The 17808-nt window shown below is 43.4% G+C and overlaps 1 protein-coding gene across 3 annotated transcripts in view; it reads right to left on the bottom strand.

Annotated features, from left to right (window-relative positions):
* Positions 1-17808, bottom strand: part of Wdr59 (WD repeat domain 59) — a gene marked incomplete in the record, with an annotated part of 99588 nt that overhangs the window by 42838 nt on the left and 38942 nt on the right. For all 3 annotated transcript variants that reach the window (XM_017795573.2, XM_029558591.1, XM_029558592.1), the window contains 4 exon segments: positions 2005-2082; positions 3769-3885; positions 7081-7169; positions 12796-12833. In XM_017795573.2, the coding sequence (XP_017651062.1) occupies positions 2005-2082; positions 3769-3885; positions 7081-7169; positions 12796-12833 (322 nt within the window).

Genomic DNA, 17808 nt, shown 5'->3' with positions numbered 1-17808 from the left:
CCAGCTCCTGCCTCCAGGTTCCTGCCCTGAGTTCCTACCTTGGGCTCCCTGATGACTGCGACCTGGGAGATGTAAGCTGAATAAACCCTTTCTTCCCCAAGTTGGTAGTGGTCAGAGTGTTTTGTCACAGCAATGAAGAAACAAACTAGGACACCAATCTATGAGGTAGCAAAGGGGCCAATTTGGTTGATAACTAGATTCTGTTATTTAAGGGAAAAAGCCATAGTCACACAGGAGCACATTTATTTATCTTCTCCTCTCCTCCTGATAGCACTCCTCAACTCTTATGTTTATTTTTTAAAGCAAACATTAATCCAGAGATGTCAGCTCATAAGAACAGTGTCTTATTTCTTGGCAAGTGATCCCAGATGCAAAAACAACATAATATCCAATTATCTTCTCTGCTCTACAATGTCCCCGGGTAACAGCCTGATACATAAAAGTAGCTTTGTTCGCCCTTGTGCTTGCTTTCACACTGACATTAAAGGAAATGTATTAATCTCTGACTAGCAGCTATCAATGTGGCCATGGAAAAATAGTTGGAGGTGGAAAACAGCCTGCTGTATTCGTTGCATTTTCTCATTTATAAAGTACATTTGTATACATTTCAAGTGGAAAGCAGACTGTGATGTCCTAAATGTCACTGAATTGTCCACTTTAAAATAGTAAATTTTAGGGGCTGGAGAGATGACTCAGTGGTTAAGAGCACTGGTTGCTCTTGCAGAGAGCACCCACGTGGCTAACATTCGTACTCTAGTTCCAAGGAATCTGACTCCCTCTTCTGACCTCCATGGGCATTGCACAACACCTGGTGTGTTTGCATACATGCAGGCAATATATTCATACACATAAAAAATAAAAGTAATAAATAAAATTTTTTTAAATGGTGAATTTTAACACAGTAATAAAAAAAAGAAAGTGGTTGCTAGAAAGATGGTTCATTTGCTCCTCCTCTTCCAGAGGACCTGAGATTAGTTCCTGGCATCCATATCAAGCAGCTCCCAACTCCCTCTAACTCTGGCTCCAGGGGATCCAACACCCTCTTCTGACCATCATAGGCACCAAAACACACATGGCATATACACATACATATACACACACACAGACGTAAATGAAAATAAAAATTAAATCTTTGGACTGGAAAGATGGCTCAGCAATTAAGAGCACTTCTGCTCTTGTGGAGGACCAGAGTTCAATTCTTAGCACCATGTCAGGTACCTCAATAACTCTTATAACTCCAGCTCCAGGAGATCTCAAGTACTCTACTGACTTCTATACACCTACACATGTGGCAGACGCTCATACAGATATACACACATACACAGAAAAAAAAAAAACTTTAAAAATAAATTTTGGGGCTGGAGAGTTGGCCCAGCAGTTAAGAGCACTGACTGCTCTTACAGAGGACCTAGGTTCGATCCCCAGCATCCACATGGCAGCTACGAATTGTCCTTAACTCCAGTTACAGGGGAATCTGAAGCCCTCTTCTGACCTCTGTGGCATTACACAACACAGGTGCACTCACATACATGCAGGTGCACTCTTATACATAAAATTTTTTAAAAAAATAAAAATAAAATTTAAATTTAAAGGCAGAGTAAAAATTATCCTTCAACTCTGCACATGAAGAAATTACTATTCCAAATCAAATATCCTGTCCAAGGCCACATAAACATTAAATGGTAGAGCTGGGCCCACACAGGTCTTATAATTCTGCAGCCAAAGCTCTTTCTACAGTTCACTGGCTTCCAGCCCTTGCCCCTCTTCTCTACCCTACCCTGCTGTCCTACCCTTGGTGAATCCCTTCACACTGTCTAGCATTTCTGTGGGGTTTTGGTCAGCACTTCTAATGCAGACACCCATCTAGCTTTCCAAATGTAAGTGCTACACCATCACTGCATTTGCCAGACTCCACACTAAGACAAAAAGAGAAAACTGTTTCATAAAGAAAATAATGTTCCAGACTAGTGTATGGAACACCAAGAGGTAGGATATTTCACTCACAGTATATCTGGCTTTCCAGACAGGCACCTGGCAAGGGAGAATATTGAGGTATTTCCGAGGCTGGCGATAATCCCAGAACTATAAGAAAGAAAGAAAATCTGTGAAATAAATGCCATTTTAAAGCTTAACTATTGAAGTAAGCATGGCCTTCAAAGACACTGCTTTTGTCCTTCAAAGAAACATTTCAATAGTGTATTTTTAGTTCCACTCCCATAACCTGCACAAACACAAAGAATCCTTCCTTTTACATTTACCAACATTACAGAAGAATCTCTAGACTTCATCAGGACCACATGGGGCAGATCACCTACCTATTAAAGGACCTTTGGAGCTGAAAGATGAAAATAACAGGTTTTGATCCTTCATTACTTTTATCTTTAGACAGGGTCTCCCTGTAGCCCCAGCTGGCCTGGAACTCCCTATGTGGACAAGGCTGACCTTGATCTAACAGAGACCCACCTGCCTCTGCCTCCAGAGTGCTAGGATTAGAGGCAAGTGCCACCAGGACCAGCAATCCTGTATTAATTTTACATTTAAAAGAAAGTTAACAACAGGTAACATGCCTTGACCACTTATTGCTTTCAGACATACATTAAAACTTTTCCTTTTAATCTCACCTAATCTTTACAACAAACATTATGGGTATTACTAATCTCTTTTTCAAATGCAGAATTGGATAGTTTCTGTTTCCTGAACTTGGGAGATAAGCTGACAGAGATTTGGGACAAAAACCCAAATGCAATAAACAAATAAAAACAAGTCATTTCTGGCACATAAAAGTACACTGCAAGCCGGGCATGGTGACGCACGCCTGTAGTCCCAGCACTTGGGAGGCAGAGGCAGGCGGATCTCTGTGAGTTCAAGGCCAGCCTGGTCTACATAATGAGTTCCAGGACAGTTGGGGCTACAGGGAGACCCTGCTTCAAAAAGACCGAAAAAAAAAAAAAAGGTACACTGCAATAGGAGGGGATTTATAAATCTCCAGACAGAAGCTAACTTTTAATCTTTATGTAGTAAGGCTTATGGGGTCTAGAAAAACATTGTACACAGCTATGTAAATCCAATAAAGCATTATATATTAATAATCGCTGGTATCACAAAACTGCTAAAATTTCTGAGGTCAAATTTCAATCCAGGGGGAAACCTGACCCCAGGAGGAATTGTGGAACAGAGGTGAGCCCCCTGTGCTACCATCTGATCAAGGTGCACAGCACATGCCACAGCTGAAGAGAACAAATGGGAAACACCGTACTCTAAGATAAACCAAAAACACCAGAGTGACCGAACCGAAAACCCTGAGCACTAGACAACTCCATCCCTGTGAGGCTGGGGTCTGAGGTTATAACTTTTACAGATATGATAATCATATGAGGAAATTGTTGGCTTCCCAACATGAACAGACTGTTAATCTTGGTATCTGTAACAATTTTGTGGGATTTTTCTCCTTGACTTTATCTCTGTGTACATCTGACTTCCTTGCACTTTTTTTCTAAGGAAACATTTTTTTTTCTTTTCTAAATGCTTTTGTCTCTAATTTCCTTTCAGAGAGGGAAAGAAAACCGGAACAAATAAAGTCTCGTCAGTTGCCACACCGTCACTCCTGCTGGTCACTGGAGCCAGGTGACTAACTCAAGTCCCCAGGAAGTACATGCTAATGAAACATACAGGGTGTATCAGCTCACTGCATCCTTCCTTCCAAAGTGCTATCACATATCCCTGCTGCGCCCAAACACAGCTCCTCAACTTCGCTTTGGGGCCACTCACCTTGACAGAGTTATCTTGACTGGAAGTGGCAAGAATGTGCTCACTATCTGGGTGCCAGTCTAGGCCGTGGATTTTGGAGAGGTGAGCTGCTAGATATTCCACCGCTGTACTAGGTTTCTGCAACAGATTGACAGTGAGTTTGCTGATTTAGAAAGAACTCATTCAATGCCTGCCACAAAACAGTCTGCTGGGTGCTGAGGGAGAGACAAAACACTACCAGTATAGATACTGTCTCTACCCTTCATAAATTCTCTTTTTTAGGTTAAACAAACCAACAACAGAAGACTTACCTGGTTTCCCTTCACATGTTCTACAAGGAGCCCTGGCAGCCTGACTTCTACCCACTCCGACCTGATGCATAATTTAACAAGAAATAGAGGTAGTGGCTGTTTTTGACCCTTTCACAGGGGGCCATTCCTGCTCCCCATCTTGATAACAGCACAAGAAGGGTGGTGATACTCAAAGTGACTCAACGTAATCATGAGGGCAAAACCACACATCTGACTGACCACTAAGATCCTCAAAGAAAACTAACAGGTTTTCTCTCTCTCTCTCTCTCTCTCTCTCTCTCTCTCTCTCTCCAGTCATGACTCAGTGGTAAGGTGCTTGCCTAACATGCATGAGACCCTGGATTCAATCTTCAACACCACAAAAATTAATTAATCAACGCGCTCAGAAGGAAACCTCAAAAATATACATTAAAGCAAGATTTAAAAATTTTTTTGATTTATTTATTTTTATTTTAATGAGTGTGTCTGCACGTCTGTAAGTACACCCATGTCATGCAATGCCCAAAGAGGTCAGAAGATGGTATAGGATCCCCTGGAAGTGGAGTTAGGGATGATTGTTAGCCACCATGTGGGTGTTGAGATTCAAACCTGGGTCTTCTGCAGGAACAACCAGGGTTCTTAACCACTGAGCCATCTCTCCAGCCCCACGAATTTTTTTTTTAAAAGATCAAATTAGAAGATGTTCACAAATAATACTTAATGAAATTGAAGCTATATTAGTCACTCCTGGAGTACCTATTGAATGCAAATCTTTGGGGGAAATTTTTTTTGAAGTTCATTAAGAAACTTAAAATTTGGGTTGGTAAGATAACTAAGGCAGGGGCTGGAGAGATGGCTCAGTGGTTAAGAGCACTGGCTGCTCTTGCAGAGGATCTGGGTTCAGTTCCCAGCACATACATGGTGGCTAACAAGTATCCATAATTACAGTTCCAGGGGACCAACACCCTCTTCTAACCTCTATGGGCACTGTACACACGTGGAGAACCTACATTCAAACAGGTAAAACACTCATGTACTTAAAATTTTTTTAAAGTTTTTTTTTTTTTAAAGATGACTAAGGCACTTCCTGTCAAACCTGATGACCTGAGTTAAATTCCCAGGTCCCACATGATAGGAGAGAACTGAGTCCCACAGGCAAACTGCCCTTGGGCTGCCTCACATGATTACCAAGGAACACACACACACACACACACACACAAACACAAATAAATTTTAAAATGTAAAATATAGTTTTTTTTAGACAGAACTCCCTGTAGCCCCAGATGGCCTGGAACTCACTACATAGACCATGCTGGCTTCAAGCTTACAGAGATGTGTCTGCCTCTGCCTCCCGAGTGCTGGGATTAAAGGCATGTACCACCATGCCTGGCCCACATTTTCATTTTTTAAAATTTATTATTTTTATGTGTATGAGTATACTGCCTGCATGTAAGTGCACCCATGTTGTACAATACCCATGGAGGTCAGAAGAGGGTGTTGGATCCCTTGGAACTGGAGTTACGGACTCACTATCATGTGAGTGCTGGGAACTAAACCCAGGTTCTTTACAAGAGTAACTGGTGCTCTTCACCACTGAGCCATCTCTCCAACCCCAAATTTTCATTTTTTAAGGGGGTAATCTAAATTCAATAAAACCTTTAGATATAAAACAAATTACACTTCAATGTTATTTGGAACACTAGAAGATCAGAAGCAGCTTGTATCGTCAGTGGGGAATGAGCAGACTGAATCAGTTATACTATAACTATTCGAATTTATAATCCTCTCCCCAATACTAGGATTTCAGGCATATGCACCACACCCAGCCTTATTTAAAGCACTTACTCACAATGAAGTGGGACAAACTGAATAAAACCAATCAGCAATTGAATAAAGTTTTTTTAAAAAAGACTGGAGACATGTTTCAGCAATTAAGAACACTTGCTGTTCTTGCTAAGAACTTGGGTTCAATTCCCAGTATCCACATGGCAGCTAACAACTATCTGCAACTCCAGTTCCAGGGGATTCGACACCTTCTTCTGACCTCCTTGAGCATTGCAGACCTGTGGTGCACTTACATACATGCAAGTAAACACTCATACACATAAAATAAAAATTAAGTTAAAAAAGGAGGGGGAAGATGGCTATTCCTACACTAGACGAAAGGTACAGAAGACAGTGACACACAGAAGACACACCACTCTAATTCTGCAAAACTGACTTCTCTCCTAAGAGGGCGCACAGGCAAGGGCTTCAGCCAGCACACTGTGAGATACCTTCCAGCAGGTTTTGGAGCCTAGGCCAGCAGACAGGGCTAGTAACCCCAATCTGCTTCATGTCTCTCTTCTCTGTCAAATGTGAACAATGTTCTCTCCAGTCAGAACTTTACTGTCAACACCTAGGTGGGGACATCTGTGAAGAAGCCCGCCTCATCACCAGCCTCAGGTTTCACAAAGCAGGAAATAGTAGTTATACCCCAGATCTCACAAAGCTGAGTGCTCTACCCATTACCCAACTACCCATCAGCAGCAGGATGCAGGGGAAGCCCTCCCCCTTCATCATATTCTCACTAAGGCCAACACAACAAACTTCCAATGATCTTCCCATTACACACAGGCCCTGGCAGCCTTTTCATGCTTAGTGGTGCATAGGCTGCTGCAGTGGGAATATACTGACACTATTTTGAGGCTGATAGAATGCCTAAACTGCTAAAGAGAGCGTGAGACAATGAGTCCTCTGCCTCTGTGATCTATACTAAGAAGGATATGGCCCAGGAACAATGCGTTTTCATTCTGCAAACAGAGGCAGGAGCAAGAAACACGCTGACCATTCTCTAGCAGTGTCGGGGCTCAAAGGGCCAAAGGCTTAAGGACAGGAAGACTAAGAGACATCATAGTGGCTTACCTGGTATCCTAATGAGCAGCAAAATGGGGCTCTAGCTTAGGTTGGGCCAAGCTCATTTCCGTAAGCACAGTCATAAATTCATATTCACACTCTTTGGGAGGGACTGAAGACCAACCACAGAGAGGAAAAGGTCACTCACCCGCTTATCCCATATCCGCACATCTCCATCATGGCTGGTGGCGAGGTAGTTAGCATTTTTTTTATTCCATTTGACCTGGGAAGCTCCAGCTACAAAGAAAAAAAGAGGGGCAGGCAGCTACTGTTCTCTGTGCTTTCTGAAGGACGGTGATGCATGTCCAGGGGCGCTGGATAATGAACTCCAGTCTAATAAGCACAGAATCCTTCTACTAGCACAGATAAAACAAAGCCGCAAACAAGTGAATTAACACATGGAAACAGGATCACAGTTACCTACTGAGGAGGAAATAATCTCTGGAGAAAAAATCCACAGGTTATTCTACGCACCATCAGCAGGAAAATGGAGCTTCTTACGGGAGCAGGAGTCAGTAGTTAACAGCCTCTGGTAATTGACTTGTCACAAAATCTGATGCCCCAGAGACACCAGAAGATCCGCAGCTGTCACAGGGACTCCATCCCCCTTTTTTGTCATCGCTGTCTTTAAGGAACAGCCTTGGGAAAACACTCCCTCAATTGAAGAATCTGCCTGTTTGGACTAGTTCTTCTCTCAAAGTTCTGTACACCCCTCCCGACTCTCATTTCCCCAACAGCACTGGCCACTGGCCACAAGTACCGTTTCATGGAGTCAGGACAATGTGAATTTGGTCCTTTTCCCTCTGTGCCAGTCCAGAAAGGCAAAAGTAGTGGCAAGAGAACTACCTACAGAGGCGAGGAGCTGGAGAGACTGCTCAACGGTTAGGAGCACTGGTTGCTACACATAAAATAAAAATAATAAATTTTTTTTAAAAGAGCACTGGCTGCTCTTGCAGAGAACCCAGGTTCAGTTCCCAGCACCCATATGTCAGATAACAACTGTCTGTAACTCCAGTTCCAGGGCAACCAACGCCTTTTTCTGACCTCTGTGAGCATAGCATGACACAGGTGTACTTATATACACACAGGCAACACACTCATACATACAAAATAAAATAATAAAAAAGGAGGCATAATGGGACACCCCAGAAAAAGCTGAGGCACGCAGAAACTGAGACACAATGGCACTTCTATCTGACAACAAATCAGTCAAGTTGGGCCAGGGGTATAGCTCAGATGGTAGGGTGCTTGCCTAGCATGCAGAAAGCCCTGGGATTGATCCCCAGTAGAGCAAAAACAAGGTGCTTATTGGGGTATTTTTGTATAATCCAAGCATTTGAGAGATGGAGGCAGAAGGATCAGAAGTTCAAGGTCAGGGTCACCAAGCCTGACAACCTGAGTTCAATCCTCAGAAGCCACAGGTGGAAGGAAGAGAACTAACTCCTACAAATTGTCCTCTGAACTCTACATGGGTGCTCTGGCACTCACGTGATTACACACACACACACACACACACACACACACACACACACGTAAAAAAGAAGTTCAAGGTAGGACTGGATTACAGAAGACCCTATCTCCAAAAAAAGAAAGAAATCAATCACATTAATCAAGTGAAACCAGCACCAAACTGCTGGCTGTCCTTCCTGCTCTCCCTGTCCTTGCCTGCAGGACACATGATATTGCTCTGTGGCCTTTCCCTTTGACTGAGTGTTCACTGCTGAGGAGACCCACAGTAGAGGAAGAGTTCTGAGAGTAACCTGACTCAACACGTTTAGACATGACATAGTAAGGATTATAACAGGGAATACGGTTAAAGTCTAGGACCTGTCCTTGTCCAAAGATATGCTGTGCTGGGTTTAGTGAGGGTGCTCACTTGATTCAGCTTTTGGCAACACCCCCCAACACCCCTTTTTCCTTCACTGAAGAAATACTTTATTTTAAATTTTCTTTGAATTATTTGTAAGTGCAATGTGATAATTTAACACTTGTATACAACATATAATGATCAAATCTTTGTGTTTTTCTATTGGGAGCTGACTCCCTTACCTCCCTCCATCCCTCCCTTCATGCTTTCCTTCCCTTTTTGGTTTTGTTTTGTTTTTTAAACACTATATAACCATGGCTGACCTAGAATTCTCTATATATAGCGCAGGCTGGCCTCAAACCCACTTTTTGCCTCAGTCTCTCAAGAGTGCTGGAATTATAAGCCACACTTGGCTTTATGCTGGAAATCTTCAAATGTTTGTTTTCTAGTTCTTTATAAAATACATAACAAGCTGGGCATGGTGGCATACACCTTGAATCCCAGCACTCAGGAGGCAGAAGCAGGTGGATCTCTGTGAGTTCAAGACCAGCCTGGTCTAAATAGTGAGCTCCAGGCCAGCTAGGCCACAGGGAGACCCTCTCTCAAAAAGACAAATATATATATATCAAATTATTGTAAGCTATAGTCACCCTGCTGTACTGTAGAACACTAGAACTTATTCTGATATTTTGGTACCTATTATCCAAACCCCCTGAATCTCTATACTCTCAATTTGAATTTGTCTTGTTTTTTTCTTGAGACACAGGGCATCTTAAGCTGGAGATCAGTAAGATGAATCAAGGTTGTGTACTAGTTGAGAGACTCAGCTTCTTTGCAAGAAAGGACCTTAGCTGGTGGACAAGGAGTATGCAGAGCCTGTTCTGTTTCCTTCTGACAATTACTAGAAGAGTTCCAAGTGAACTCTTCTTGCCCAGTGTGATGACCTCACATCACAGGGCTCCCAAAACAAGCTGAGAGCCTCCAATAAACCCTGCTTTACTAGGCTTGTGACACCACAGTCAAAGAAAGGCTCCAGGCTGAGAGACCTCTATGCAGTGAGCTCTCTGGAGTATACACAAATGTGTTTTTAATGATGTACTCTCCAAAAGAGATAAGCAATGGCTCACTGGCAGATGCAGAGCACTGACACTGCAGAGAAAGCAGCATCCTCAGCTACACCCCTTGGCAATGTTAGTTTAAGCAGCCCCTTATGAAGGCCCACTAGCCTCTCACTTTGCCTCTTTTCCTTCCAGGGTATTGTGGCACCACTAAAAACCCTCAGCAAAGTGCAAAAAGAACTGTCCTTATCTCTATTTTTTAGAAAAACCTGTATTAGAAAAGAAAGCCATTATAACAAGCAGACCCAGGCTGAGGATGTGGCAGAGTGCTGGCCTAGCTTGCATGAAGCCCTAGGTTTGACTCCGGCACTCCAATACTTAGGAGGTGGAGACAGGAGGATTAGGAGGAGTTCACGGTCATCTTTAGTTACGTACAATTTGAGGGTAGCCTGGGCCACATGAAACCCTGTTTCAAACAAACAAACAAACAAACAAACAAAAAGTAGGCTGAAGAAAGAATCATCATCCTTGTTTTTAGGATTGCTTTACAATAAATCTTTCAATCTTGCAACAAACTCAAACAAATATGAGTTAAGCATTTACAGATCACATGCATTTTTATTCAGGTATATGTCCTCAGCAGCAAGTCTGGCTCAGATCATAAGCCCCTAATGTAGAGGACTAGATCAGCCACTGAGACACTGAACACTTGGTACTGAAACACAGGCATTTGATTCCTTGATCTGTAGAACAAGTATTTATAGAGTATATCCTTGCATCAGATATAACTGCCTCTAGTGCAGGACATAAGCACTGTGACATTAGGAAACATAATAAACATGGTGTTTAATCTCCTATTGCGTGTATGTGTGTGTGCCCATCTGTATCATATATAGTTTCACAAATCTGCTAGAAAGCTTCTAAATGCAATCATGATACTAAATGTCTATATAATGTGGTACAGAGTGTAAACAAATCATGTAATCATTTTATATTTGCATATATCAAGACACAAAGGAATACAACTTAGGAGACAGAAAACGGATTTTTGTTAAGGGTTCCAGAGTACTAACTCCAAAATAACTTGAGCATTGTCAAGTCACAGCACCTCAACACCTGTGCTCTACCCGAAGGAAGGGGTGGGAGTACTCCCCAACAGCCTCAACCGAAAATTCCAAAACCAGCTGATTCCAACTAAGCAAAAAAGAAAAAAAATGAGGCACATTGGAAACTTCTACAAATCAGTTTGTCTGGGTTAAATGACACTGGGCGGGAGGCAGAATGCAATCAGCAGAATCTAGACTGAGGAGAAACTGTAAGACAATCCAAAACATTAATTGCCAGAAAGGAAAAACAATCATCTCAAAAAGGAGAGGAAGAGGCTATCCACCAACAAGAAAAAAAAAGAAAGGCATCAGCTAGTTGCAGGTTTGGGCTTTCCTTCAATTCTGTCCCTATTTTTAGAAGAGGAGGCCAAGAAGGAGGATGAAGAAGAGAAGAAAAGGGAGGAGGAAGGAGAACAGGAGGAGGAAGGAGAACAGGAAGAGAGAGAGGAGGGAAAAAAGGAAGAGACAGAGGAAGAAGAGGAGGTGGTGGGACAGGAGGAGGAGGAGGTAGAAGAGGGGGAGGAGGAGGGGGAGATAAAAGAGGAGGAGGAGGACAACAACTACCTCAATAACGACGAAGGGGAGAAGAGAGATGGGCTGGAGGGAAGTTCCACCAGTGGACAGCACATGCTTAGTATGCATGAAGCCCTAGGTTTGATCACCAACACCACATACACACACACACACACACACACACACACACACACACAAAATGCCTTATATGTTAGAGAGAGACACAGACAGGCGCACTACTGGAGAAATCTGAATACTTTTGAATATTTGATAATACTAAAGAGTCATTATTAATCATTTTAGGTTACTGGTATGTCAATAGTATCATGATCACTTTTTCAGAAATTCTGTGTGTGCACCTGAGTGTATGCAGGCTCAGATATCATCCTCAGGGATGCTGTCCACTTCCTTTGAGACATGTCTCTCATTGGCCTGGAGCTCACCAATTAGGCTAGTCTTGCCCACCAGTGAGCCCCAGGGATTCCTCCTGTCTCCATCTCCCTGATCTGGGATTATAAGCACATACCACCACACCATGCATATTACATGGGTTCTGGGGATCAAATTCAGGTGGCTGTTTAAGCAAGTACTTGACCATCTCTCCAGCCCTCAGGGACAGAGGGGGGAGAGAGAGAGAGAGAGAGAGAGAGAGAGGAAGGGAGAGAGAGAGAGGGAGAGAGAGGGAGAGAGGGAGAGAGAGGGAGAGAAAGGGAGAGGGAGAGGGAGGGAGAGGGAAAGGAGAGAGAGGGAGAGAGAGGAAGAAGGAGAGGGAGGGAGAGGGAGAGAGAGGAAGAGAGAGAGTGAGAGGGAGGGAGAGGGAGAGAAAGGGAGAGGGAGAAAGTAAATACATAATAAAATACATAATAAAATTGAAGTAGTATAATATCCAGGTATTTCTTCAAAGATCACAAAGGGGATGAGGGTGGTGGATGGGACAATGGGTGGAGGTGAAAAAAGAAAAACAAGATTGGATGTGCTAGAGAGATGGGTCAGTGGTTAGGAGAACTTGCTGCTCTTCCAACCAGAGTTTGGTTCCAAAAATACATGTCAGGGGGCTCATAACCACCTTTAACTCCAGTTGCAGGAGATCAGATGCCCTAATTTGGCCTCTGTACACATATAAAGACACACACACATAAATAAAAATAAAATATTTAGAAGGACTGGATGTGTGCTGACGATCTCTGGTGCTAAGGATGAGAACAAGATAGCTGATAACCCAGGGTCAGGGTTAGGGTTAGGACACAGTCTGAAGCAAGCATCTTGCAATGTGGGACTCAGAGTTCTTCCCAGCCATGGTGAAGCTTGGGCCACGGGTGGTCATGAGAAGGAATGGGAAGGGACAGAATGAAGGCATGCCAGGTGGTATTCACACTTACCTACAGCAGACAATGCAACAACAGGTTTCCTTGTGTCTCTGAAATATACAAATCAGAAGTCAAAGCCAGATGTGGTGGTGCACGCCTTTAGTCCCAGCTCTTAGAAGGCAGAGGCAGGCAGATCTCTGAGTTCAAGGCCAGCCTGATCTACATAGTGAGTTCCAGGCCAGCTGAGGCTACAGGGAGACTCTGCCTTAAAAAGACAAAAAAAAAAAAAAATCATTATATACTAACAGCACACATTTCTTTACTCTCCTCTAGGAGAATATGGATTTGCATTGAAGACCTTAAGAAGACATAGAGGAAAGAGAGATCTGTTTCAATCGGGGTAAACTTTCTTTTCTCAGCCACTTCAGTTAAGGCTGACTCTGAATTTCAAATCATTAAGTTGAATCCATAGAAAACAAATTACAAGATTCAACACAGTGAGTGGCCTGGATATGGCAGAGAAGAAGCCAAAAGAATCAGAATCCCTCCCCAGTGTCACTGCTAGTGACGACAAGGTAACAGGGATGGCAGTGTAACCACAAGAACCTTCCCCATAGCATTTCAAAGGTGGGTATAAAAACTACTCAAGGAGCTGGGGGTGTAGCTCAGTGGTAAAGCACTGACCTAACATGAGCAAGGCCCTGAGTTCCATCTCCAATAGCAGATGTGAAAAAAAAGAAAAGGAAATGCTAGACATAGTAGCACACGCCTATAATCTCAGCTCCCAAAAGCTGAGGCAAGAGGACTGCAAATTCAACATGTAGCCCAGCCTGGGCTACATACTGAGACCCTACCTCAGTCAATCAATTAGTCAACCAACCAATTAATCAATCAGCCAATTGGCATGGTGGTTCAAACTGGCTTATACCTATGATCAAGCATTCCACAGACTGAAGTAGGATTGCTACAAGTTGAAGGCCAGTCTGGAGTAAAGAGTAAAATTCTGCTTCAAAAAGAAACAAAAAGTAGGCATGATTCATGTCTGTAATCCTAACATGCATAGCGAGCTTAAGGCTATGGTGGTTTGAATGAGAGTGTTCCCTATAAGCTCACATATTTGAACACTTGGTCAGTTGGTGGCACTGTCTGGGGAGGATCATAGAACCTTTAGGAGGTATGGACTTCTGAAGAAAGCATGTCACTGGAAGAAGGCTTTGAGAGGTCACAGCCTTGTCCCACATCAGGTTACTCTCTTTGTTTTCTGCATGTATGTGAAGATGTGGGCTCTTGGCTTTCTGCTCTGGCTGCCTCCTACCATGCTTCCCCACCATTATGGATTCTCCCTCTGGAACCATAAGCTAAAATAAGCTCTTGTATAAGTTGCCTTGGTCACAGTGTTTTATAACAGCAACAGAAAAGTAACTACTGTAGAAGTTGGTACCAGGGAATAGGCTGTTGTTGTGAAGAACCTGACCATGTTGTTTTTTGGAGGCATGTAGAAGACCTGAAGTCTGAACTAGAAAAGCCACTGAATGCTGTAAGCAGAGCTTAATGGGCCCTTCTAGTAGAGGCCTGGACTGTAGGCCTGGCTCAAGATGTTTCAGAGGGAAAAAGGAAGCAAGGACTTAAATACCAACTGGGCCATTCCTGTGTTATTTTGATAAGAATCTGGCAGCCTTCAGCCCCTGTCCTCAGAACTTGCTTGAGGCTAAATTAAAAAGTGACGGACTTATTTCTTTGGTAGTGAAAACTTTAAGAGAGCCTAACATTGAATCTGTGGTTATTAATGGTGACACTTAAGCAGGTCTATGAAGAAAAAGAGCAAGTGGGGCAGAAAGAAATACAAAATGTAGAGTATGGAGGAAAAGCACTAGGGAGCTTAATGTTGCAGCCAAGGCCTATGCAGGAAAAGAGACTGTAAGTGCTGATACTAGAGTCATAAGGAGAGGTCTCAGGTCTAACACTCTGCACTGCAACAATGAAAAGGGTGCCCTTTGGTCAAGACACCACCCACCTAAGCCTCCAACTTGTGAAAGGAGAAAGACTAAGGAGTTTTCCCTTCTTAGAAAACCACAACATTCCAAAGCTGCTGCAAATGCTATTCAAGGGGACAAGGGTCCATCCCAAGCTGGCAGCCAAACCTGGCAGAGGCAGAGTTGTTCACATGGTACTGGCTTTGGAGGCATGAAAGATGCAAGAGTAAAGGGGTTGTGGATCAGTCCTCCGCAAATTCAGTGAGCTGCTGAGGCCAGGCAGAAAATGGCAGGGGAGTCACTGCATGGAGGTCTTGAGAGGCCACTTCGTGAAGCTGTGAAAGTGAAGCCTGGGTTGTGGTGGAGACCCCAAGATATTAGAGATATTATAACCTGAGACATCTGCCAAAGAGAGCTGCATAAAGGGAGCAGACCGAGTCCACAAGAGAGACGTATGTTATAGGGAGCACTGCTGGAGGGGCTGATCCATCCAAGTCCTTTGGAATTCATGTCCCAGACAGGATTTAGTGTTTGCCCACCTGTGTTCCAGTCTTGTTTTGGTTCGTTCAGTATTTCCTCACTATGCCCCCATTCCTCCCTTTTGGGATGGGAATGTATATTCTGTGCTATTGTATGTTAGAAATATATAATTTGCTTTTTTATTTTACAAAGGGTATTACAAGACTGCCTTAAGTCTCAAAAAACTCTTGGCTTTTGAACAATATTGAGACTGCTAAAAACTATCAGAGCTTTTAAAACTGGGTTAAATACATTTTGTATTATGATATGGCCATGAGTCTACAGGGCACAGGAAGTGGAAAATGGTTATTTGAATGAGAATGTTCATGTACGTTTGATACATCTGAGCATTTGTTCAATTGGTGGTGCTGTTTGGGGAAGGTCATGGAACCTTCAGGAGGTGTGGCCTTGCTGGAGGAAGCATGTCCCTGGGGGCAGGCTTGAGAATTCACAGCCTTGCCCCACAGTCAGTTCCTCTCTGCTTCCTACAAGTACATGAAGGTGTGAGCTCTCAGCTTTCTGCTTTGGCTGCCATGCCTCCCTGCCATTGTGGACGCGCCCTCTGAAATAATAAGCCAAAATAAACTCTTTTGTAAGTTGCCTCAGTCATAAGTGTTTTATCCCAGCAACAGAAAAATAACTAACACAGAGACCAGTCCTAGCTATATGAAGTCCTGTCTCAAAAAGAAGGAGGAGGAGGAGGAGGAGAAGAGGGGGAGGAGGAGGAAGAAGAGGAAGAGGAAGAAGAAGGAGGTGGAGGAAGAAAAGGAAAAGAGATGGATTTAAAAAAAATTGCTCTGGATATTCCCTACAGCCAAGTGGCAGAGCAATAGATGAATGAAAAAATATGATATATTCATGCAATACAATATTATATGCCTTAATAAGGAAGAAGATTCTGACACATGCTACACATTCAGAGATAAATCTTGAGAACATTATGCTAAGTGAAATAAGCTAGTCACACAAAGGCAAATGCTATAAATTGTATCTTATATGACACAGTTGCAGTGGTCAAAGCCAGATGAGTGCCAGAGGGAATGGAGACCTGTTGTTTAGTGGGCACAGTTTCAGATTTGCAAGATGAAGTTCTGCTGACATGTTGAAGAACAGTGTTGAAGGCACTTCACATGATTTACTGGAAGACTTAACATGGTTAAGATGACCAATGCTACTTGTTTATCACATTTATCATTGAAATTGTTTATCACAATTTCAATAAAGCATAATTACTCTGGGTGTAAAGAAGTCCAACCATTGACTACAAAGTAAGAGGGTGACTGTTCCACCAGCGATAAATGAGAGAGGCCAGTGGCTCCTGGTGCTAAGCCTCCTATTTACATTTGGGCTTCTCAGACTTCTCCCATGTGCAGCCCCTTTTCACCTGAGAAATGTTTATAGGTGTATGAAACAGGTATAAAAATCAAAACACCTCAGATTCATTGTGTGTTTGATTTTGAATTAATTTTCAGTTGCTGCACATACTCAGAAATCTTTTATTGTTGCCAAATTTTTGTGACCCTCCATATTCAAGTGTGATTTAGACAATCTGAGAAAGAGTATCAGTTAGATGTCTTTAAATGATGAGACCACTTGCTTTATGTAAATGAGGGATGTTCTCTGATCCTGCCTCTCCACTCCCTAAGGACTTGCTCTTTGCTGAAGAGCTTCCCTCTGGATTCTATGCTTCTCCTCAGGTTCTGTCCTTAGACCAACGGACTCCATGTGCTGGTCTCCAGCAATGTGGTAATACCTGGTCAGGTCAGTGCATGCACCCTACTCCTTACTCCCCAAGAGCTGATCTGGTTGGTCTGCCCCTCCTCCATTCTACCTTGTCTTCTGTCTACACTCCCAGCTTTCAGGGAACAACCCAAAGTCACTGCATGAGGGAAGCAGAATGATCCAGTGGTAAGAGGGGCTCCAGTTCAGGACAGTCTACAGACAGCCCTCTCAGAGTGGCCAGCTCTAACCATAGAGCAAAAGAAGCAATGTTCCTAGACATGCCAGCTCTCAGGCTGGGAGCATCTTTACTCTTTATGAGGTGCAACCCTATGAGAGGGTCATTACCCCCAGCCCCAACTCTTTGACAGCTGGAGAATGGAAGCCCCACAAAGAGCTAGGAAGAGTTGAGCAGATGCCTTAGCTCTGCATCGCTTGCCACATCAGCAGACCAACTCCACTTTCAAATGTTGGCATCTGTGCTGCTATGCCAAAGGGATTTGCCTGGCTTCTGAGACCTGCTTTGCAAGTCTGAAGAGCCAGAGAACTGAGACCCCTGGAGGCAGCCCTCGCCACTGACTGCAGTGTAGTACCCTGCTTTCCTGTACTCAGTGGAATACCTCTGAGGAGGGAGTTTTACACCAGCACCTGCTACTCCCAGGGAAAACTAAGCTTTACCTATTCTCAGTGGTACCCAGAGGAGGATAAACCTTCCCTCCACAGCCTTCCTGATCTGCTGGTCTTTTTGAGACAGGGTCTCGCTGTAGCCCCAGCTGTCCTGGAACTCACTATGTAGACCAGGCTGGCCTTGAACTCACAGAGATCTGCCTGCCTCTGCCTCCCAAGTGCTGGGATTAAAGGTGTGTAAGACCAT

Source organism: Nannospalax galili, unplaced genomic scaffold (assembly GCF_000622305.1).
Source record: "Nannospalax galili isolate Female #2095 unplaced genomic scaffold, S.galili_v1.0 scaffold568, whole genome shotgun sequence".
NCBI classification, from domain to species: domain Eukaryota; kingdom Metazoa; phylum Chordata; class Mammalia; order Rodentia; family Spalacidae; genus Nannospalax; species Nannospalax galili.
Note: the sequence above shows the minus strand (reverse complement) of the source record. Positions and strands in the feature narration are given on the sequence as shown.